Raw genomic sequence first — 25,639 nt, forward strand, 5'->3', positions numbered from 1 at the left:
ACTTCTGCCAAGGGTACGCTTTTACCACCATTTGCCTCTTTTCACAATTGTTCTTTAAGTTCCTTATGATACTGACAGCGATGAATAAATTCTGTGCATTGTGGGTCAAGGAAAAAAAATTATAAATCCCCAAACGCCAATTTGTTTAACATCTCATGCAAAAGAAATCTAATTTGATATTATTATGCAATATATGTTTAGTGTCAGGATCTAGCACCACAGAGAAAGTTTGAACATCAAGGTCACAGAAGACAATTTTCTCCAAAGTACTATATCTGAAGATGTTGCTGATTTCTTTTTAATTGTAGCTGAGGTACAGTACTGTGCAAAATCTTCAGCCTCCTCTAGGTTTGTTGTTTTGGCAGGGTTGAAATGAGCATACATGTTTATTTCTCATTCTCATTTCTTCAGATGCAACAAGATAATACATGAAATATATGCACAGCCTTATTACATGCTCAAAAAACTAAACTAAATGGATTCTAAAGGCTAAAGTGATTAGTGTGACGCCCTGACCCCTTGATAAGAAGCAGCACAAACAATGAGAAATATCTGACGTGTTGAATAAAACTTGGCATAAAACACCAGAAAATTAAAAAAATAAATCTGATATTGTCTGAACAAGAGGGAAAAGACATGTTAAGTTCAAATGGAGGTCACACTAACTACTACCACTTTGGTTTACAGGAACAATTTTTCATTGAGACTTTACATACATCATTATATACAGTTACAGAAAAAAATTATTAGACCACCCTTGTTTTCTTCAATTTCTTGTTCATTTTAATGCCCGGTACAACTAAAGGTACATTTGTTTGGACAAATATATTGATCATAAGTAAAATAGCTCATAAGAGTTTAATTTCAGAGCTGATATCTAGCCATTTTCCATGTTTTTTTGAAAATAACCAAAATCACTTCAGTTCTTACATCAATATCTATGGCATTGTACTGACAAAAATCGTGCTTCTAGACAGTCCATATTTTCTTTTCTGTCTGTTTTAGTCACATGATACACACAGGAGTTAGTACTTGATTGCATAACCATTGTTTTTGATGACTTTTGATGGTCTAATATTTTTTTTCCCATAATTGTTTGTATAGTCTAAGGCTTTTCCACAGTACTGTATCTCTGGAGTGTTGTCTTTCAGGATTGCAAAACGCAATTTGCAATCTCCATGAAACCAGTCTAATTACTGGGAAAGGTATGTTGTGGGGAAATTTTGAGTTACAGAAAAAATACACAAGATGAGTTTTACACCACAAAGCAGTTATTGTTATTATTATTTTAGAAAATTAAGAATGGAATATTGCATGCAAATTAATTCTATTTTACCTTGGTAAGCTACAATTAATTAGGTACAAAACCCAGGAGGAGGAGTCAAATCCAGTAAACCCTCAGTATGATCTAATGTGAAGTTTAGTGGTGGAGGTAGTGTATTTCATGAAAGAAAAAAACATCTGTTTCAGTTTATGGGCTTTTTATCAAATCTACTTTTTGTGAGATACTGCACCGGATGTCGAGTTTGCATTTTCTCCCCATGTTTGCGTGGGTTCTTTCTGGGTACTACGGCTTCCTCCCACCATCCAAAGACATGCACAAATAGGTTAATTGGTCAAGCTAAATTGCCCATCGGTGTGAATGTGAGAATGATTGTTTGTCTGTTTAACCTCCTGAGATCCAGCAGTGCATTTTTGTCAGTTTTACTTCAAAATGCTGTCCATTGCAAAGGACATTCCATTAAAAAATAAATAAATAATTAAAAATAATTTAACAAATGTATCTGAAAATTTTTTTTTGCATTATGCAGTTTCCAATCAAGACAATTATTTAAAGTAAAAGTGCTAAAATTTTCACTTTCCTAGGTCTCAGGAGAATATGTCAGCCCTGCAATGAACTGGCGACATGTCCAAAGTGTCCCTTGTCTTCACCTATAAGTAGCTGGGATAGGCTCCAGCACCCCCCACAACCCTAGTGAGGATAAAGCAGGTTCAGAAGATGAATGAATGAATGAATGAATGAATGAATGAAACTACGTCATCAGTTTAGTGGGGGGGATCCTTGTTTGGATGTATTAGCAAATTACAGACATCTGAAACATGGGTTGACAGATTTTGTAAGACATCACAGGACAAACAACTTGGAAACCACTGTTTTAATCTTTAAAAAGGTGATGCATGTGAAATGTTTTGTTATATTTTCCGTTGTTTAAATCTAGTAATGAAAGCTGGCACTAAACACAGCTCCCTTTGTCCAACAACACTTTTGTGTTTTCAAAGCCAGATATCCTGAGGGTGTTACACGCATTTCAGAGTGTGCAACGTTTACAAATGTTCTGGAGTAAAACGCTTCCAAAATGTAGAACAGAAGCAGTAGTAATACATGTAAATAGCCAAGTACCGAGCTTCAATATTCCTCATTATGCAGTACCTGAGTAAATGTATTCTCTTCCCACAACCGTCTGAGTCTTGACATGTTCAACATATTAGGTCTACATTTAGCAGCTATGTAAAGCATGTAGTGGCCTGTTCCCATTCTCACAGTAACGTGTGCAGATATTTAGTAAAAATTAGGCCAGACAGCAAGTCACAATACTAACCTGTTTTTCAATTATGGGAAAGCCCCTAACCCCTGAAAACCCTCTCAAGCCTGATAACATTTTCTGTTTTTTTATCACTCTCATTTTTCCGTTTGTAGAGCCAAAACAGTTACACTGAGCCTGACTGACCACGATCCCTCAATTAAGCTCTAAATGGGTTTTGTGCTGCATTTTATTTAACAAGTCCAGCATGATTGCAATCTGTAGATGTTTAGGAGAGCCAACATCAAATTGAAACCATTCGACCACGTTGAAATTTCATTTGACCAGAATGTCTGTAAAAGTCTATTCACTATGTACTTTTTCATGCATTTGTTTCCAGGCTGCATCTTAAGGTCAGAACTCCACAGGCTGCTGTCTGTGCATAGGATTATCACAAGCATAATCAGTTCATCATCATACATCTGTATAAACCAGCTGAATGAAACCAACGTCATTTTTCATCTCTATTTCTACTTCCTTTTCCATCTTTGAGATTTGACCACCTGTGTTTTAATGACATCAGCTTGTCGTATTTTCTTTATCCTTTAGATGATTAAATCCTGTTTTTACCTGTAAGGCTATGCGATATATCAAATTACTTAAATTAATAATGTATTTGCTTATTGAAATTTTTGAAACATTAGTGTACAGTGCTCTGGAGAACTTCTTCATTGTAAGTTGTAATGTGTTTATTGCAGAGAGTGCTTTATTACTTCAAATGACTTATTTTCAAACAAATAACACAATGACATCCTCAAAGTGCTAACTTTTTGTTATTGCTGTCAGTTGATATCACACATGTACTGTATGTCATATGGTTTTCATTTCAATTACTAGATTAGACTTGTTTAAGATTTTTTAATAATAGTAATGGATTAGATTTATATAGTGCTTTTCTATGATTGCATACTCACACATGGTGGTAGACTACATATGTAGCCACAGCTGTCCTGGGTAGGCTGACAATTCACACCTACAGCCCCTCTGACCACCACCGAACATTCATACACATTCATACACCAGTGTGAGTAGCAGCACTGGAGGCAAGGAGGGTGAAGTCTTGCCCAAGGACACAACAGAACATGACTAGGACAGAGTGGGATATGAACTGCCAACCCTTCGGTTATTGGACAACCCGCTTTACCTCCCGAGCCACGGCCGGCCCCATCTTTTTCTTGTTTAGTCTCAAATTCGGGTAAATAAAAAAAAAAAAAAATCAACTTCAATCATGCATAGGCCATTAAAATAAACAGGATTAAAATTTCTGGATATTTGTCCCCAGTCCTTATTAATATCCATCATCATTAGTAATTGTTAATATACTTCAGTAATGGGTTTTTGTATAGTTAAAAAAAAAACAGTTAAAAAAAAAACAGATGTTACATTTTTATTTGTGCTCCAGTGCTCAAATGGCTCTTATTCAGTAGCTGAAGTGTAGGCGTATAATTCAACAGTTTTTTCTCTTCTATTATACTAGTGCCATAAAACGAATTATACATTTAACTGTCTATTGAAATATAATTCATTGCCTTATATGTGTATATAAAAATAGAAAAAGTAACAACAAATCCACTGAAGACTTGTTCTTTTCAGATTTTCAAGTAACATATACCTACAATTTGTCAACGTCACTATACAATCCTATTAGTAAAAGTGACTAAATTGTTCTGTATTCTTTTAACAACTTCATTTCCTAGGGCTGCTTTATGGAAAATATCAAATCAATCTGACTCTGTAACACACTCTTCGTCCTCCTCCTCTTTCTGCTGTTGTACCATGCTGATGTGTCACGAACATGTTATGACTAAAATTGGCTTCCTGCTGTGCTGGAATGAACAACAGAAGCAACTATTTCTGTTCTCTGCTCACAAAACCTGAGTGACTATGAGGCTGAGATATTCTCCTGTTGTTGTGTTTGATGAGGTTTAAAGCTTGGGTCACTGTTACCTTAAATTTTACATTATTAAACATTATTAAACAACTACAAACTGGAACTGTTTCTGTGCGGTCATGACACCAGTGAATAAAGTGGAGTTGTAGATCTCCTAAATCATTAGCACAGGCTGCATGACTGTGCTGCTATGGGCTGCTCAGTGCTCCTATTCTTGGAAGGACACAACCAGCCCACAACTGGACCTGTCTGGTTTTCTCATACACACACTCACACACATACACATAAATGCACATACACACACCTAGGTCACTAGTGACACTCATGCAGTACATTCTGCACAAATGGAAGGAGGACACATAACTAGGCTGACTTGCATTTATAAACACTTTACTAAGAAAAGTTCACTTGGAATAACAGGGGGTCACCAAGACTCAGTACACACAACATTTTAATCACAAGGCAGTCAATGTTTTTTTTTTTTGCAATGCTAAACCACATTCTACTACTGCATTTCAGTACATGGATTATGAAATAAAAATCAATGTATACAGAAGTGAATAGATTCTAAACATCTCAGTTCAAACATAGTGCAGATCCAGTCACATAGTCCTGATTATCACTTTACTGAGATTAGATACAACAGCAGATCTTGAGGATAGACATGTTGGACTTGGTGTTTGAGGGTCATGGTTTTGTGGTGACACATGTTCTTTCTTAGGGTTCAGAAGATAATGCACCATCTGTTGTCAGGGTTAAGTTACACATTTTAACAGGACTTTACTTCTGAAATGTTATAGTTTGCTGATTATCACTTATACTGGTGTAAACTCTGTTAAATGTACACATATTGATGCCTTTTTATTTCCAACGTGTGAATGGATCAAAATGCATTTTAAAAATGATCACCTTCTTTGCATCCATCCATGGTAACAGCCTGCTCATTTATATCTATGTGGAGGTTAGTCTCTGTTTACTTCAGAGGTCTTCAATGCTTCTATTCTGCTTCCCTACAGTGGCAACTAGTGTTGCAGTACTTAGCCTTGAGGCAGTTTTGTAATGTTATTTGTTTGTTTGTCTAAGGATCACTTTTTTAAGATCTAAGGCCCAATCCCAATTCACCCCTTGGCCCTACCCCTGACCCCTACCCTTCCATTTTGCACGTTCACATGAAGGAGTAAGGGTGTCCTGATTATGAGTTGGAGGGGAAGGGCTAAGGGGGAGGCCCTCGAAATGGAGATTTGTCAGGGCCACACTACTAATGGAGTGGTATGAGAAATTTCCCATAATTCGTTTCGAATCATTGGCTAGATGGAGGTAAACACAGCTAAAAAAAGTTCAGCAGTGTGATGAAAGAAACACACAAATGTAAGTATTTTCTTCGTAAATAACTTAATCATTTGATCGTCCGTGTAATGCCGTTGCAATGTGTTATAGAGCGCATTTCTGTGGTTTGTGGTTGATAGCTGCAAAAAGATGCCCAAAGCCTGTGGAACAGAGACGGTTACAGCTGCTGACGGCATGGTGAATTCTTTCACAAAGAAAGTTGTCGCAGTTGTTTATAGCGGCATCGATGACTGTTAATGACATGACAGACCTCGAAGGGTTGTCCCATTTTGTAGAGGAATGTTTCAACCCCTATCCTTTGCAACTCCATTTCAAGGGTTTGTGCCAAGTGCAAGGGCCAAGGGGTAGGGGTAAGGGGGGGGGCATTGGGTTTGGGCCTAAGTCTCATGTTAGACTCAAAAGTCTGCAGCCCAATGATTATTGAGATGACTCACATTTTGAATAATAATAAGTGAAAAGTAGCAGAGCTCATTAATAATATCACCGTTCAGTCACACAACACTTTGCCCCTCCGGCTCACTGATGCCCTGCCTACCAAGAGATTAATTTTGAATCTTAACTTTCAATATTTCAAAAACTTTTCAAAAATTTGTTAAAAAAAAAAGAAAAAAAAAAATCAAAAAGTGGGTGAAAGGCATGTGTAAACAGTGTTGGGAATAACAGTGTTAAAAATAGCGCCGTTACTAATGCTGTTATTGTTTTCCAGTAACAGGTAATTTAATGAATTACTATTTGAAACGTTACAACGTCGTTACCGTTACCGGAACTGAAATGTGGTGCATTACTATGCACTGATATCAGCTGTTATCCGTCCTGGCTCGCTCACCCAGGCACGAGAGGTGTGCCGTTCACGGACGAGTCGAGTCTTTTGAACAGCTCTTTTCAGTGAACGATAAGAACCGATTCGTTGAGAGCCGTTCGTTTATGAGCCGTTCTTATATTCAAATTGCCCACACTGCCTTCATGCTTCACCTGTGTGCCACATGAGTCTGAGTTGTCCACACTGCCTTCACGTGAACGACTAATGACATCTCCAAGTTTGAGTTGGCCGCAGCACACCCCATTCACTTGAACGCAGCTACGTGCACAGCTAATTTAGGGGAGGAGTTATCAGTGAGTCCGACTGACTGGACTGGAGAAATTTACCGCTTTATCAGGGAGGAGACTGACACAAGTGAAGATGTGGGATTAACTGGAGGAGCATCTTCTTCCTATAAATGCAGATCCTCTTACGTGCCGGAAATGCCGGGCCCTGGTGGACCCCAGCTGGGCCCTGGTGGACCCCAGCCTCACCACAGTTATGGTATGAAGTACCTGTCTGCTGTTGTACTCTATACAACTGGCTATGAAACACGCTCAAAAATCAGTTTCATTTTACATATTTGAAGGTTTTTCAAAAAAGTAACACAATAATTACTTTCCCTGGTAACTAATTACATTTATGAAGGACTAATTCCGTTACTAATTCAATTACTTCTTTGGGAAAGTAACTAGTAACTATAACTAATTATTTTTTAAAAGTAATTTGCCCAACACTGCATGTAAAGAACATGTGTGTCAAATTTGAAAAGAATCAGGTGAATAGTGTCTGAGAAATTGGATCGACACATTTTCGAAGTTGAAATTCTCAGAAATTTGTAATAAATCCAAAAATTTAAATTCCAGCATCAAACTGTGCACTGCGCCTCTCCTGGTGGTAAAGAACACGTGTGGGAAATTTGAAAAGAATTGGGTGAATAGTGTGGACAAAAATCTTACACGGATGGAAGTATGGACGGAATTCCTGGTATATCTATATACCCTCACCCAGGTGGGGTATAAAAAGATGTAGTTAAGTGACACCAACACAGCTATGTAGTTAATGTTACTGGAGATCTCTTCACTTTCCCCTGTCCATGGACGTTTAGTCACCTTACAGTGGATTGGATTGGTCTGTTTTTGCCATATCACACCATATCACGTACACTACTGCAATATTATCCCGCAGGTGTATCTAGTCTGGTTACATTGGCCTTGACTTCAACATGATGTGGCTACCATTAGCTCATAAATGCTGTCACCTATCACCAACAAATGATGGATCTGTTGCGCAACACAAACCCCAACAGAACTTCACAATAGCATGTAAGCACACATGCATATGACATATTGTACTATGACTCATCACATTTTATTACTCTTTGAATTAATTGTCTTACAAATGTTTGTGGTCAACTAATTTGATTGGCTGAGTTTGTGAGCATTAATTTGAGAATGACTCTCTTGTAATTTTCTCCATCTCTGGTCTATCAAAGAACTTGCACCACCATTGACGACAGCAATTTCAAGTAATTTGCACGGTTGTCCTAAAAACTGTTCCGGATTTTGTCGTTTAATTAAATATCAGTGCTGCATATCACTCTCAACACCGCTTATAAAACGATTTCTGATCATCTTTTAAGTTTTAATGGCTGCTCATCACTCCTGCCCGCCGCTATCTCTCTGCAAGTGCAGGTGTAAAATCTGGCTGCATGGACCAGATAGGATGGCGGCAACATCTACCAGCCAACAGAAATGTCAAACAGTGATCCCGCGTGTCAACTATCCAATGAGATTCCCCATAATTGATGTGCAAGGTGTCCTGCCCATTTCCTGTTTCCATGGCGCTCAGTGACACAAGCGCCACGGTAACTGCTGTGAGACAATACACAATGGCGTAGACACACCCTCTCATTAGCGGCGTCCACAAAGGCTGGCACCATTATGTAGTCTGACACTGATACTGACACACCAACACGAACTTGCACCACACTCGAGAGTCCAACACATAAACAAACTCACACACCGAGTGGGCCAATGGCCTAACCAGGCAGCAGTTGTAGCATTCTGTCGCCAAAAATAGTGGAGGTCCATCCGTGTGATCTGCGAATGCTAACTCCAGCCAGACACATGCACATGCTCAGGCACAGAGACTCATACCTCTGCTGGCTATCCCCCCGGTTCTCCATCCAGTTCAGACAAGAACAGACTGGCTGGCTTGTTGACCAGATACATGCAGACTCTGCTTTTGCCACTAGCTATTTAAATACTTAGCTGCACTCCACATTGCAAGACCGGTGCTGATCAGATTAGAGGCTGGAAATAGAGCACAGCATTTCACATAGAATTATCAAATGACAATGGCAGCCTTCAGCACACTGCGAACTACCACAGCATCATAATATCCTCTAGCGCTGTGAAAATAGCCGGATAATGTATGCATATGACTGATTTCCCCTTTCCAGCTTTACCGCCTTTGCTTTGAATTGTTAGAGCTTCTGCACACAGTCGTATCGGTCTATTCACTTAAACGGAAACACTGGTTAAGGACAGAAATGACATGATTTATCTACCGTCATTCAATAGTCAGATCAATATTTTCTAATCAACTGCAGCCTTTCCTAGATCAACTATGGTCGACCTTAGAAAGGTTGCTTCTGATGTTTACCTCATGGAGTTACTCAGTGTCAGATGACATATTTCATGCAACAGAAAACCTGAGGTGTAATTCCACGAACCAGGAGGCTATGGTGATGACTGGACGAGGACCTATTAAGCTGAACTAAAGTGACCATAATGTGCATACCTAGGATCAATCAGTATAGAGTTTTTCAAGCCTAATATCAGTAACGCCAACACATTACTTATTTAAAACTGTCAAATAAATCCTTTTAATAATATCTCAGCCATAATTTCTGCCAGTTGTCTCAATGCATAGGAGGGATTATAGAAAAATACAAATAAAAAATAAGCAAATCCTCTCATTGCAGTATTAATTACATGTAAATCTGAAAGTGCTGAGGGTGGGATATTGCTCTAAAAACGCATTTCTTTTAATGGATACCAGATTTTAAAACCACTGATACCAGTAATCATAAACATATCAAATTTGACAATCAGTCTAACCCTAGCCCAGACCGCAGCAGCATTACTGACATGCACAGCAAACTTGTGGAAAGGTTAAACTTCGTTATGGTTTACTTCACTTTACAAAGAAAGCAATGTTGCCTAGATCAGCGTTTTCATTTTCTGACCAGCTGTAATGTCCACATGACGTCTTTACTTCATGTATCTCGAGTACATCTAATTCAGTAATTCCTCCCCCAAAATCTAATTTTTCAGAGAAGAGAACAAACTGTCTCATGCACTAAGAGACGTGACATCATGCCTACCTTAACAAATACATACCACCTGTGTTCAGTGTATGACAAACAATACTTTTAGCAGTTTGGATTACTGCTGCTGTTGTTTGTGTACTGTGTCTAGAGTGATGGTGGTTCTGTTGGAGTTACCCATAGGCTGTTGTTTGGTTGTATGTCCTAATGTTTCAGTGATTGTGCAAGAGTAGCAACTGCTAGATAGATAGATAGATAGATAGATAGATAGATAGATAGATAGATAGATAGATAGATAGATAGATAGATAGATAGATAGATAGATAGATAGATAGATAGATAGATAGATAGATAGATAGATAGATAGATAGATAGATAGATAGATAGATAATGAAATCCTGTCAAGATGAATTATTTTTATTACAATGCAAGGAAAAACAGTGTTATTATCTCTAAAAAATCCTCTTTCTTTATTAAATCGATGTCAAGCAGCAGTAGGACCTTCACATGGTTGAATTTATAGGAAAAGCAGAAAATTATTTTTAACCACTGAATTCATATGGTCATGAAATTTCCTTCTTGATCAACAGATGATCTGTGGGAGGAGCATTAACAGACGCATAAACACTCAGCACCAAAAATAGAGACTTCATCTAAGTGATAAAAGATATTAATTATTACTAAGACTCATTAGGATTCAAAGGAGCCTCAGAAAGCTTCAGGCTGACTCACAGATACAGATGGTGGCGAGGAGTCTGGTGGCGATGTAAGGAGGAAGGCAGTTCTGAAAAGCTGGCTGTAAGACGTAATTGGAGAAGGTGAGGGCGATGACAGCCAGTGTAGTTGGATACATGATGAGGACAGCACTCCATAACAACAGGAAGCTGCAAAACCAAAAGACAAAATCAGACACTGGGGGTCATGGGTGACACTTCCATCTATATTTCATGTAATTTTCTGAACTGTTTAGTTCTTTGAGGGTCATGGGGCACCAGAGCATATCCTGGATACTTGGATCTGTATCACTTCTTAAAATTGTACTACATTACAGAATAACTGATACTACACACTGCAGTGCTTCATCCCTTCATCTTGACTTCATAACCACAATTAGTTTGCCAGTTGCCCAGTTCAACCACAGCTTCCTGCTGTTAGTGTAAGTACAGCAGTCTTATTATAGACCCATAATTTGTGAAGTGAAAAAAAAATGACAACTGCCTCATGTAGTAACACAATATAGAACTGCAGGTATCAGGACTGCATTGTCCCCTCATGTTCATTGTTCATGATTTACATGACATAATATACCTTTTGGTGAACTGGGAACATTACATTACATTTACATTTATGCATTTGGCAGACGCTTTTTTCCAAAGCGACTTACAGGGGGAAGATTAACAATCAAGCTCTCTCTCTCTCTCTCTCACTCTCACTCTCTCTACTTTATTTGTAAAGCACTTTAAAACAACCACAGAGGACCAAAGTGCTGTACAGAAGAATAAATAAAAACAAAAATACAAGAATAAAATACAAAAAACATAAAAAACATAAAACAGATGCACAATTAAAAACAATTAAAATAAAAACAACAACCAATACCCAAATAAAACAGAATAAAAATAATAATATGTTCAAACATGGAATGTTTGAAAGTGCTAGGACAGGAGGTGCTCTCTGAAAAGCTGGGTCTTCAAGTGCTTCTTGAAGATAGGCCGGGATGCCCCTGTTCTGGTAGTGCTCGGAAGTTTAACAATGTTTATTTAAAAAAAAAAAAAAAATCTGTTTTTATAAGTCAGGGCTTTTTCTCATACCTGAAAACCTAAAGCTAAAACTGGATAATTCTTCTAAACAAAAATAAAAATACTTATGCACTAAAATTAGACCTAAACTGAAGTCAAAAAACAAACAAACCAAAATGTTTGTAGGATTCACAACAGTGACTTGGTTGTTTGTGGACGTATATTTAGTGTGTTAATAACTGTGTTATTCCTATTATATACTCCAATAACTCACGTCATGTTGTGTTTTATGTTTGATGACTGTCATGGCATGCGGCCGATGAGGATAGAGTTTCTATAAAAAGATGTGCCTCACTTTTACGCATGCACGTGAATGACGTCAATAAAGCCACACTGGTCTGATCTGGCTCTGCACGGGCATGTACAGACCGGGGCACGTTTGACCTTTTAAGAATCACAATACTGAAATCAGCTGACATGTCACATGACCACAACAATGTCACAAGACCCTCTGAGCTGAGTGGTTCCAGACAAGTCGTCCTACTAAAGCGAGCAGACCCTGAACAGTATAATCCATTCAGAGAGGCCTTACACCGAAAATGTCAACATGAAGTTATGAAGTGTGTCTAAACATGGAGGAGAGGCTCAGATGAAGACTTAAGATAGATAAGACACAGAAGACGAGTCCTTATGTGCATGTGCATTATGGCTTTTCTAAAATTTGCATTTGTTCACTTTTTGTACCTTAACATACAATAAAACTGGCTCATAATGTAGTTTGACGTGGCAGATTACTTACCCCACTAGGCCTCCAAAGATTTCTGTCACATATGAATAGTCCCCTCCAGACTTTGGGATGGTGACACCTAGCTCAGCATAGCACATGGACCCCAGGGTGCAGATCCCACCTCCCAACATCCAGACGATGAGTGAAAGCCCCACGGAGCCTGCATGCTCTAATACTCCTTTAGGAGAGATGAAAATCCCAGACCCGATAATGTTACCTGAGGAGAAACACATTGATAGATTATGGGTAAAAATAAGAAGATATTAAACTACAAGGAGTTACCATTACATTGTGCTCTAAACACTGACAATGAAACATAATGAAGATGGGAAGAAAACTGGGGATCATCCAGTGAACCAGCTAAAAGGTCAATACAATATGAAAATAGCAGGAATAAAAACTGACAGTTAAATAATAAGACATAATAAACAATATTATCATAAATGCTGCTCATTTTAATCTTGCACTGCAGTATTTATGCACTATTTATTTATTTTTTTATTATTAAGTTTTACTGTTATTATCAGGTTTTACTGTTATTATTTTAAAATAGGATTCATTTTTATAGGATTTTTACAATGTACATTGCTGGTCCTGAGTGCTGATTTCATTTCATGAATATACTACATGTAATGACAATAAAGTGAACCTGAACATCCTAGCCCCTTCTGAAAAATTAGACCCAACTGGAAATTAATTACTTTACCTGATGGCTGAACCGAGCATCAAACTAATCTGGAACTAAACATCAACTCAGCTTTTATGTCCTTTTAAAGTGAGTAATTCCAGGTGAGAAGCATAATATTCAGCACTGGCCCCTAAAGGAGCAAGTTCTGCCAATCCTGTTGTGTATAAAACCTTCTATTTGTGCCAGTTAATCAGTCTATCTCTGGATAAAAACACATACACACATATAATATACTCGTATAATACCCTTCTTCACAGTGCACGTTTAAAGCCTGCAAGGGGCTGAGGAGGTCTACAGGGGCAGATGTGTATGTTTTATTCAAGGTCATCAGGGTCATGTGTCTTACATGGGTTGGTGAAGGTCAATGTGGATCTGACAGAGAAAGTTTGTGTTTTTGTGCTGCTTTACAACCCAAGTCCCATCCATAAAATCAATGTTAGGTTAAGTTTACACTACATTTAGACTATTTTCACACCTTTTCCTTACAGTCCTTTCTGATGGGAAACTGAAGTCCCGTAGTACTCGCTCATTTGAGACTTCTACCTCAATAAGCCAGACCACTTGTGTTGTTTTGCCACTTTGGTGGTTTAACACACTGGTTCAAACAGCAATTGACAAAATAAAAACGGACTGATGCAGTGAACCTGTGAGGTCACACTGGTGTTTGTTTCAAGTGGGGCTGATGGTTGTGAAAGAATAAGGGATTCAGTTCTCCATTGGGAAATGAACAAGGTTTTACAGACTCTTACCTCACAACTCTGATTAGGATTTAGTTTTTTTTTTTAATCCAATTTCACGATAAAAAATGTAATCCCAGTTGTCTGACTCAGCAACAAAATGGGAGCATATTGATCAATTCTTACAAATTACACAAAGTTTTTATGTATTAGTTGTTTATAAATTTTTGCCAGCATTGGTGTGTTTCAATATATAATTCAGTTTACAACTCAAACATGTTTTTGTGTGCAGTGTCACCTTAAAGCTGCAGTGTTTGTTGTTTTTTTTGTGTTGCTGGGCAAAACTCCATAATCTCCATTCAACACGTCATACTTCAGGTTCTACTCCTTGTATGTTTTCAGTCTATAGAAACCCTGACCCCTCTGACCTGTCATGAGCCAAGACAGGTGTTTTCAGTAAGGTTTTCAGTAGGGGGTTTAAATTCATGACTGATGGCTGCCTGTCATAACCAATCATTTCTCAGATTCCATCAGATGCCACCTCAACTGCTCTATTCCATGCCAGGCACACAAGTTTATGTTGTGAGAGAAGTTCTAATAGGAACATCTAATAATTAGAACCACATGTGGCTGGGAAATTCACACAGTGCCACTTAATGGAACAGTCAATGACAGGCACATTACAAGAATAAATTGTGACAAAAACAGGAAAACAACTAGAAAAGCACTCGGAGAGTGCAGATCTCTGCCAAGGCAGATCAGTGCCCCCCCCAATCACCACCAAAATTTAATCATTTGTTCCTTGTGCCAGTATCAACATTTCCTGAAATTTTCATCCAAATCCGTCCGTAACTTTTTGAATTATCTTGCAGACAGACAGACAGACAGACAGACAGACAGACAGACAGACAGACTAACGCTGGCAAAAACATAACCTCCTTGGCGGAGGTAACAAACAACACAACCAGACAAAAATCTCAACAGACTTGTTTAAGTATATCAACTCTTTGACACTTGTCATGTCTTGAATTGCAACTACTGAAATGTTACTGCACTTGTTGGCTGTTGTTGATGGGTTCTGACAATTAACACAGGTGATTAGGGATGGGTCATAGACATAATAAGCAGATAAACAAGTTCATCCACAGTATAAATTTTGTTATGATTAATGGGCTTCTACCAACAAGAGTGTACATCCAAGAAGACACCCAGGGAACTCTAAAACCTTTTTTTGTTTTCTTTTTATTCTGTTCTTTTCTTCTCTTTTTTCATGCACTCTCAGCAGTACTTATTGGATAAGAAGTATCCAGTACATGCATGTATTAAGTACATTATCAGAGTCAAAAGAAAAGAAACAAAAGATAACACTGACATGTACACCAACAAACATATTTACCTCCACCAAGGAACAGTGGAGGTTATGTTTTCATTGTGGTTTGTCTGTTAGCAAGATAACTCAAAAAGGTATGGAGGGATTTTGATGAAATTTTTAGGAAATGTTGATACTGGTACAAGGAACAAATGATTACATTTTGGTGGTGATGGGGGGTGACTGAGAGACTGATCTGCCTTGGCGGAGGTCTGCAATCTCCGAGCGCTTTTCTAGTTTAAAATGCATTCAAGTCATAAGTTGCATAAGTTGCAGACCAGAGCTTGACTATTTGCCATTCTCACATTCACTTAAGCTATATGTCTTTTTTTTTAATTTTTTTTACTTAAAATTTTTTTTTAATGATCTGAAAGTATCAAGATTGTATCTGGAACTAGAAAAGCAGTCAGAGAGCGCAGACCTCCACCACAGCAGATCAGCCACCCCCACCCCCCCACCCCAAATCACCGCCAAAATGTAATCATTAATTTTGTTCCTTGTGCCACTGTCAACATTTCCTGAAAATTTCATCAAAATCCGTCCCCCCGATCACCACCAAAATTTAATCATTTGTTCCTTGTGCCCGTATCATTTCCTGAAAATTTCATCAATATCCTTCCATAACTTTCTGAGTTACCTTGCTAACAGACAAACAAACCCCGATGAAAACATAACCTCTGCCGTTCCTTGGCGGATGTAAAAATAGTTGTGACATTATGTCAAAGAGGTCAGTGTATTATATTACAATGAAATAGGCACTGAATTTATTTCCAGCCACAAGCCGACATGTTACGGTAACCATATGTGACCACTAGAGGAAGTAGTGAGTCACTTTGCCAGTCTCCCATAGCATTGAAAACTAATGCAAATGGCAAGTTAAAGATGAGAACCAATAAGAATCAATTTATAGTCATAGAATAACAAATGGAGTTTGGAGTTTGATGCAGAAATTACAATATTGCCTCAACACTGGTGAGCTCTGCCAGTTCTGTCAGTGATTATGAAGCTTATGAAGGAGCAAAGTTACCATATTATGTTGTCACGTTATGTACACCATATGTTAACACACAGTTCTGACTAAAAGTGACAATTCTGACCATATTTGTGCAATTCTTTAGTGCAGCTATTGACAATAAAATTGTACATAAAAAACAGAGCTGATTTGTAGTTTACAGAGTTAATATAAACTTGTCTAACAAATTCTTTTAACCAGCTGAGCTTTTGTCTGAAGGAGAAAACTTGATGATATTATTATCCTACTGTGCATAAAAAATGGTTTCATATTTTATTCAGTTAGAGATGCAGTCTGTGATCAAGTAGCAGAAATTCTTTGGTAGTTCTGGTGGTGTTTGAGTGCATTCTTGTACTCAATGTACCCCTGTTGTTGATAATTTGGAATATTAATGCTACAAATAAGCCTTTCAAATGTGTACTGTGAAATAATGCAAAGAAATTTGCATGTATTTTATTCCTTTTTTTACGACCGTCATATTATGTATCCAAACCTCCCCCAACTTTTTCATCTACAGCATTTAGTGTGTTTTTCTGTGTAGAAGACTTGGAACAGTTGAGTTAGTTTTTCGGGAAAAAAATCATGTGACATTTATGCTCACTCACTCTTTAGTGCCTCTTTTCTGCTGCTAACAGCTAAGATTAGCTTAGAAATGGTGTCATTAAATACAGTGATTTTCAGATTGTTGTGCAAAGAACCTTTAATATAACTTTCACACAGTAGCTGCTGCTGAGTAATTTATTTTACTAATCAGATGTGATTTCTTCATGCACTTCACAGCCATCAGTAGGAATAATCAATGTGTTACTCTATACCAGGAGTAGGTACAACCATGAGTATTAACATAAAGAACTAGTTAAACAGGTTTGTGGTGTAAACATGACTCGTTGGGGGGGTCATGACCCAGCTGTCAAACCATGTGGGGATAAACAGAGGTTCCCTGGTGTCTCAGATCAGACCCAGCCGCCATGTCCTGGCAATGATTTGACATCATCTCCTCGACAATAACAAGAGACAAAACGAAAACTAACACGTGAGAAAGTAACCAAACAGCAGCTGTCCAAGCAAAGCATGTTTTGCACCATCTTTCATGTTTTTTATTTCTCTTCAGAGATACTAGGGGACAAAGTTTCCACTTCAAATACAACTTTGTCTGCTCTACACATTTTGGGTGAGAGGCGTAAAATCGCACCGAGCACTCTGTAATGATGCGCTGGGAAAGAGAGGCTCTATACACGGAGCATTTATCACTGTCAGATTTGATTGTGGAGGCTGTGGTGAGATGCAGAGTGGTTACATAATGCCTGTGTTGTGTTTGTTATGTCATAAAGGTTGGCACTGCAGCTGAAAGCATGATTCAAGAGTCCTACTGACCCTCTCAGCATCAGAGGCATTTCAGTATTACTCTTCAGATTAATCATTGTTTTATTCAAATTGTGCCTCTGGGGAAACTAATCCCTCTTCCCGCCTTACAACCACCTGAAACCACAACCAAACGTCTTGCTCTTCAAAACGCTCTAGAGGCAGTTTCTTTTTTTTTCATTATGGATTAGATCTTTTTCATTGAGTGACAGAGCTTCCCTTGAGGCAAAACAGTTCATGGGTGTGGAATTGTAGATGGGAAAATGAGAAAAGTAAAATCTATTAATTTTCTTGACAAAAGTGTTTATGATTTGACATGCGTTGTTGACTATCTGGACCAAATGTTACCACACAGTGAAACAGCATTCACTTTTAGTGCTTCACCTGACTGTAGTGCTGCATTAGAAATGTGAGTAGGCTGTGTGAGGTGGGCAGAGCAGCATGGCTCAAGTTTTCTTTGTGTGCTCACTGCTCACTGCTCCAGCCCATCTGTGCTTCACGCAAACAAGTGCACAAGAGCTTAGTCTGAATCTGTTTGAGGTGTTCATTTCACACACACCTACAGGCTGTGTGTTTTACAACTTTATCAGTCGTCAGTGTACTTTCAGAGTTCAGTATAGCTACTATTTGCAAAATGAACAACGTACAATGTGGGCTCAATAGGCAAGCCTAAGAATTAGTATTAACTGTAACTAGAATGTTATCAGTTTCTATCAAAGAACAATATATTTGACCTTGGAAAAAAAAAAAAAAAGATAAACTCAAATGATAACAGACTGGAAGCCGCACTTTGCTTCCGAATATATGATCAAAAAATGAAATCCTCACAAAAACGTCTCTATATTCTGTAGTTATTTCCTTTATTAATTTCCTTCTCATTGATATTTTAGCTTTAAGTTACATTTATCCATGTAAAATATATGAAACCTTGGAAGCAGAGACCTGCAGGCAGAGGAGGTAATCTTAAATGTACCCTTTTGAAACCCACAGCTCTGCAAACTATAATGTCGAACACATGTCTCAGATTTTCCTTCCTCTTGGTTTACATACAGTCCCTTCTGCCTGACCCTGCCTACTCATATGCGGTTTAGCAGCCTTGTCATTTGGAGATCCGAGCCGCAGAGGAACACTGCAGACATAATATTACTCCCTGTTTTCACTCACACATTCCGCTGTCACGATGATGACACACAACTGTACCACACATATTCACCTAAGGAATGTGTTAACGACCTCACTACCTCTATAGTTCAGTGAGGCTGCGGACCAAATGTAGAAAAGACAAACACGTGAGATTACTGTATATTTCATGGTGATTTGAAGCTGTGACTAAAGGGTTAAGTGTTATTGCACAGGAATGCTGAGATATAATGGTTGAATTAAAGCTCCTCTTTCCCATTCATTCAATCTTAGAGAGTCTGTCCGGCACATTACTGGGTGTTACATAGAGTGCAGTGTGATATATTAGATCAGGGGTGTCAAACATGCAGCCCGGGGGCCAAAACCGGCCCGCCAAAGGGTCCAATCTGGCCCGCGGGATGAAATAAAAAAATTACACTGAAGATATTAACAATCAAGGATGTCAAAATAAATTTAGTTCACTTCCATCTAAAGTGGGTCAGAACAGTAAAATACTATCATAATAAACTATAAATAATAAAAACCACATATTTTTCTCTTTGTTTTAGTGTAAAAAAAGTAAAATTAAGCAAAAATGTTAACATTTACAGACTAGGTTTTTACAAAAAATGTGAAAAACCTGAACAAATATGAACAGCCTGAAGTGTCTTAAGAGATTTAAGAGTAATTGTACCAATATTCTGTCTTATTAAATGTTTTGTGTATTTGTAGATCCACTGTGATCTGTACGTTGTAATGAACATGTAAAAATGAGAAGATAAGGCCAAATAATGGGATAAATTGTTAAAATTACACTTTTTTTCTTACTAAATTTCATTTTGGTCATGGTTTGTTCATGTTTTTCCACATTTTTTTAAAAGATAGTTTGTAGATGTAAACATTTTAATACTATAATCTTACTTTTTTCACTCTAAAACATAGAAATTAGACATACAAATTTTGGAATTGATATTATTATGTTATTATTTTAATGATCCAGCCAACTACAGGTCATATTGGACTTTATGTGGCCCCTGAACTAACATGAGTTTGACACCCCTGTATTAGATGATAAGGTTGCAAAATATATTAAAGTGCACAAAGGCTGGTATTTTAGTACAGTAAAAAAAAAAAAAAAAAAAAAAAGAGGAAGTGGTGGTGAGGGGTTTCAACTGTAACTATCATCTGGCAGCTTTGACTTATTTCTTAGATGATTACAACACATACTGCATATGTCTGTTGAATGTAGTCCTGCTGATGAAGCTGTTCCCGCGTCTGGGTACTGTACTGACCACTACATCATTAACCACAGGAAACTCTATGCAATAGACGCAACTTCCTGCAGCACCACAGACATTCACTTTATATGGCTGCATTATATATTGTAAATGTCCTCCTTTGCAGAACCACTTCCTTCCAGAACAGGCGGGCTGAGACAGAAAGACGTCCCAGACTCTTTAGTGATGCCTTGCTTTAACTCACTGGTCAGCTGGTAGGATTGAACCTCTCACTCTTACAGCGCTTCAGTTAATTCTCATCAGTTGCACAGAACCACATGGAGCATGGGCTTTGTCTGCATGCCTTTGAAGTTCAACATGAGAAGGTCCAGCCACGTAAGCATATCCATATTCAGATCATCCCGACTGATGCAACAGTTTCCACATCTTTCTTTTATGTTGATCGTTCGTGCGTAAAAGAGACTCGCTTGTGCGTAATTTATGGTATTTGTGTAAAATTGGCCTGGAGAACTCTTTTCCGAGTTATAGCCGGTATTTAATTCCAATCCCTGCACTGTACTTACTGCAGATCAGGACCCGAATAGAAAAAATATATTCTTTTTTTTTTCTCTTCTATTGTGTGCCATGGTGATTGTAACTTTAACAAAGAGGTCAAACTGTATATCCGCTTTTCTACAGCAGATACATTCCACCAGCCGGCTCTCCAACACGTTTCCCTGTTAACTTTTCTGTGCAGCTGAAACCTCCGGTACGAGCCGCTCTTCATAAATAGACCGTATGTCAAAAGCTGTCAAACACTCACCGATGATAATAGCGCAGGCGCTCATAAGTCCAATTTCCTTTTTCAGAGTGACCCTGTCGCTCTTGGAAGGATCTTTATCCTTCTCCTTTTTCTCTTTGTCCCCCATCTCCTCCGCCTTGACAAAATGTTTCCTACCCGCCTCGGTCCGGTCCAGATACTGTAGACTGCACCAGCCTCCACAGTCCTTATAATGCCTGACTGATGGACGGTGCATATGCGCATGCGCACGACCCAACGCCGAAGCGTCTACCTTACCTCAGGTGGGCTGACGTAAAGGTGAGTCAGTATACGGCACAGCACAACACAGGTACCCCATTCAGACAAATCTGATCTCAAGCGGGCCAGAACAGTAAAATATTAGTATTGCATTATTTTTTTTTGTGCAAAAAAAGTAATATTAACCCTTTCATGCATAGTGGTCACTCCTTTGGACAGTTATTCTACTGCTGTTCTCTTGTATATTCATGGATTGTGTTGTTTTAATTCCATATAAACCAACACAGAGGACACTTATGCATCATGTAACTTTGCTGTTCTTGATAAACTTGATCAGTAACATGTTTGAGTGTAAATCAATTGTTATTAAACTGTAATTATCATTTTTTCATTAACAAAATGTTTGTTTTTTGTATATTATTTCCATGAAGTGTGTAATAACTAGTATAAGAGTTTGTTTAACCCTTTCATGTGTAGTGGTCACTCCAGTGGACAGCTGTTCAAAGCTGTTCTCTTATACATATATTCATGGGTTTTGTTAGTTTTTTGTTGTTTTAGTTCAACACAGTGGACGCTTATGCACCATCACATACACTGTAATTCATACCATTACTATAACTTTGCTGTTCTTGATAAACCTGATCTGCAGTAACATGTTAGAATGTAAATCAATTGCTTGTTATAATCATTAGACTGTAATTTTTTTTTTAAGCAAAAAGTTAGTTTGTTTTTTTTTCTGCATGTTATCTCCATGAAGTGAGTAGTGACTAGTATTGGAATATGTTAAAATGAGAGAAAACATCAGATTAGCTGCATGAAAAATGTTTTTATTTCATACTTTTCACACAATATATCAGTAAATACATGTTTTTGTTTTTGTTTTTTTTGCTTCAGGAATTAAACGTATAGTGTCCAGCTGAGTGGACATTTTTGGAGCTCCATGCAAAATATGTTCATAAGAAAATTTACAATCACATTGATTTCTTTTTTTCATGCTTAAATACGAATAAAAACAATCAGGAAAAAAAAAATCTTGATAAAGGTTCTCATAATTCATGCATGAAAGGGTTAAATATGAGAAAACATCAGATTAGCTGCATTAAAAGTGTTTTTATTTCATAGTTTTCACAGTATATCAGTAAATACACGTTTCTTGGCTTTAAAAATTAAACACATCATATCCATTTGAGTGGACATTTTTGTAACTCCAGGAAAAATAGGTTCAGAAAAAGCTGTTAATCACATTGTTTGTTTGTTTGGTTGGTTTTTTTTTTTTTTTTTTTTTTTTCATGCCTAAAGGGGAATAAAAACAGGGGGGAAAAATCATGATTAAGGTTCTCGTAATTCGTGCATGAAAGGGTTAAATTATGACAGTGTTTATTATTACAAACTATCTTTTCACAAAAAATGGTCCAATGGCTCTGTAGCTCACCAGCGTGATCTGTAAAGAATCAATAACAGTTTCAATTTGTGAGTTTCTCAGATTCTGGCGCTATATTCGAGTCCTGTGGTCTTAATGTTGGAGATCAATCTCCCAGTAGAAGTGGGTGGTACTTTCACTGGAGGAGAACTCAACTAATTAAATGAAAGTCCACATATGACTCCCTATCAGTGCTCGTTAGTGTATTGATATTTCTAACAATTTCCATTTTATAAGCCTCAAAATTATAAGATACATTTTTTTTAATAAAAAAAAATATTCAAAAATTCTATAATCAAAATTTCTAAAAACTGTGAACAGGCTTTGTGGACATTGTCCCCAGGAAGCTACATAAAACATTTTAAATGAATGTGTCCAGTAGTTTTGGAGAAGATTGTTGAAATCTAGGCATTGGTGTCCTTCAGTTTAAGAGCATGTATGACTTCTTATCAGTGCTCCATAGTAACTATATTGATATCTCTAACCATTTCCATGTTAAAATGCCATCAAAACATGGCCAATTATAAGTAAGGGCAAATTTTGGAAATTTCATAATTTTGTCAGAAATGTTTCAAATCTTTGATTAAACTCTGTAGACATTGTTCCAAGGAAGCTATTTTTAAAATTTTAAATCAATCCAACCAATAGTTTTTTCTGAGAAAATGTCTGAAGAAATTGCCAATGAAGACGAAGATGACAACGACGAAGCCAACGAAGATGATGACAATGAAGACAACAAAGACAATGATGACAAAGATGACAATGACAAAGATGACAGTGATGAAGACAACATTGATGAAGACGATAATGGAGATGATGACGAAGATGATAATGACGACGAGGGTGATGCAGATGACAACAACAAAGACGATGTCGACGAAGATGACACTGGACACAGCGCCCTCACAATAGCTCATGGCCTATCAGCTGGTGAGCTAAAAATTTAAATAACCTGAACAATGTAGAATTTCTTTAAAAAATAAGTGCAATTTTAACAGTATTATGCCTCAACATATCATTTAAACATGTGCGTTATAAATGACAGTTAATCTACAATTCATAAACTATTTAGAAACAGGTTTAATAATAATATTTTGAAGTTTGGAATTTGAACTCAAATGTGTTTAACACCCCTTAACTGTTATCTTCAGTGTAATTTTTACACTTCATCCTGTGAGCCAGATTGGAACCCCTGAAGGGCCAGTTTCGGCCCACAGACCATATGTTGGAAACCTCTATTATACAGTATCACGCTGGTATGAAACAGTATACAGTGTGGATAATCTCAACTACAGGTACAAGTGTTGCATTCAATACTAAACATCAGTTAATGTATTCACATATTGTCAGCAAAATGTAGTTAAAATACGACAAAGTGCAGTGCAGTAAAATGTCAGTGTTACATTATTTTTCCTGTTGGATTAATGTGAATAATGTGGAAAATGGCAGCGTGTCACTGCTTCTATTTTTTTCCCTTGAACTTGGAAAACAAGCCTGTTTTCAGACTCATTATGCCAAGAGGAGGTTTAAAGAATGTGATTACCTTAAGGGGGAAAAGGAAAGTTTTCTTAAACCATAAAGGAACATAAGACTCACAATCAATATATTTGGAGATATGTAGTTTTCAGTTTTTAAAGATTGTAATCTGTTAAGAAACTCACAAGTACTGAAAAGGAATGCTGTGGGATGCTGTAAAAAAGTGCAATATCTGACACTTGGAGTATAAAATTGCATAAAGTAGAAATATACAAGTACTCAAATTTATAATTAAGTACTTATTCATTCATTATCTGAACCTGCTTTATCCTCATTAGGGTCACTGGAGCTGATCCCAGCTACTTATAGGTGAAGGCTGACATATAGAGACAAACAACCAACCACCCCACCTCACTATGGACAATTTAGATTAACCTATTAGTGCATGTCTTTGGATGGTGGGAAGAAGTACCTGGAGATAACCCACGCAGGCACCACACAGAAAAGTCCCACCCACCCCCATCGACTGGACCCATGACCTTCTTTCTATGGTGCGATCCACTGTACCATCATGTTGCCCTAATTAAGTATTTAAGTATTACATTTCACTGCTGCTTAATGACAGGATACATAAAAGTAACTCTTTTTATAGTGGCCCTGCAGGTCAAAATGCAACAAAAAAAAGTAATTAATTACTCTGATGATGTACTATATATGTGATACAAAGTTATAGCAAAACAGAAAACCAAAAATCCATAATATATAAAGATTATTGTGATTTTCCTCAGGCTTATTCATATGTATTTCACAAAAGTCAAATAAGTGATCACTGCATCGCAGGTAGGATGACAGAAATATGGGAAGTAGCCGGTAAAAGGGGGTTTCATTACACTAGAAAAGTAACTGTAAAATAAACATGACGAATAATACCTTCCCTTTTATGGCCTTATGTATGTGCTTTGTAATGAGGAAGAATAGTTTGTACACTTTGCTCTTTTATACTCTGTTTAGTCTTTGACCTTGACAGTGGGCAGAACACCTCCTACCTCCTTTTATCTTCAGAATGTATGTAAAGCCAACTGCACTGTCTTGTAGGACTTTATCTTGTACATATTTTGCACGTTATATTTTATATATAGTTACCTGTTTGCACTGAAAAAGGAGAAGCTGTCCAATCTCATTGTACATTCTGTATAATGACAATAAAGGGCATTCTATTCTATTCTATTCTATTCTATTCTATTCTATTCTATTCTATTCTATTCTATTCTATTCTATTCTATTCTATTCTCTACTGTGCTTGTCTTTGGATCATTGCATCTATTTGTTGATAGCTGACTACAAGACCTTTTGATTTCACTGGTCTACAAGGAAAATGCTTCCAGAATAAAAGTGATGAAATTTTACCACATGAGAGTCACTGATAAAGAAAAATAAAGTAAAAAATGCTGGTTGGCTGAACTTTCCAAGATACAGCCTTGGGTCAAAATGTGAAATTCAAGAATTAACGAGAGAATGGGTTTGACTCAAAAGGAATATTTGTCTCAGAGCTACAAAATCTACTTCAAAACATTGTCTGCACATTAGAATACATTCACTTTACAGGTTCTATTTAGTGGAAGATTTATAAAACTATTATATAAATGTACATAAACCAATATATATGTGTAATAACACTTAATCATATACCTTGAAAACATCAGCAAACCGGCACTTTAGTCATTTATTTTCCAATTAATCTTATTAAAATACGTAACATTTAGCACATTTAATCTCTGGAG

General features: G+C 37.3%; 1 protein-coding gene across 1 annotated transcript in view; it reads right to left on the reverse strand.

Annotated features, from left to right (window-relative positions):
* Positions 1–20,936, reverse strand: part of slc7a10a (solute carrier family 7 member 10a) — a 32,271-nt gene extending 11,335 nt beyond the window's left edge. Inside the window, exons 1-3 of the mRNA XM_030130479.1 lie at positions 20,747–20,936; positions 12,492–12,696; positions 10,686–10,837 (exon numbers count right to left, since the gene is read on the reverse strand). Coding sequence (XP_029986339.1) covers positions 10,686–10,837; positions 12,492–12,696; positions 20,747–20,852 — 463 coding nt within the window. The 5' untranslated portion in view covers positions 20,853–20,936. The remainder of the gene's footprint in view (positions 1–10,685; positions 10,838–12,491; positions 12,697–20,746) is intronic.
* Between the last annotated feature and the right edge of the window lie 4,703 nt (positions 20,937–25,639).

This window comes from Sphaeramia orbicularis, chromosome 3 (assembly GCF_902148855.1).
Source record: "Sphaeramia orbicularis chromosome 3, fSphaOr1.1, whole genome shotgun sequence".
Classification (NCBI taxonomy): Eukaryota; Metazoa; Chordata; class Actinopteri; order Kurtiformes; family Apogonidae; genus Sphaeramia; species Sphaeramia orbicularis.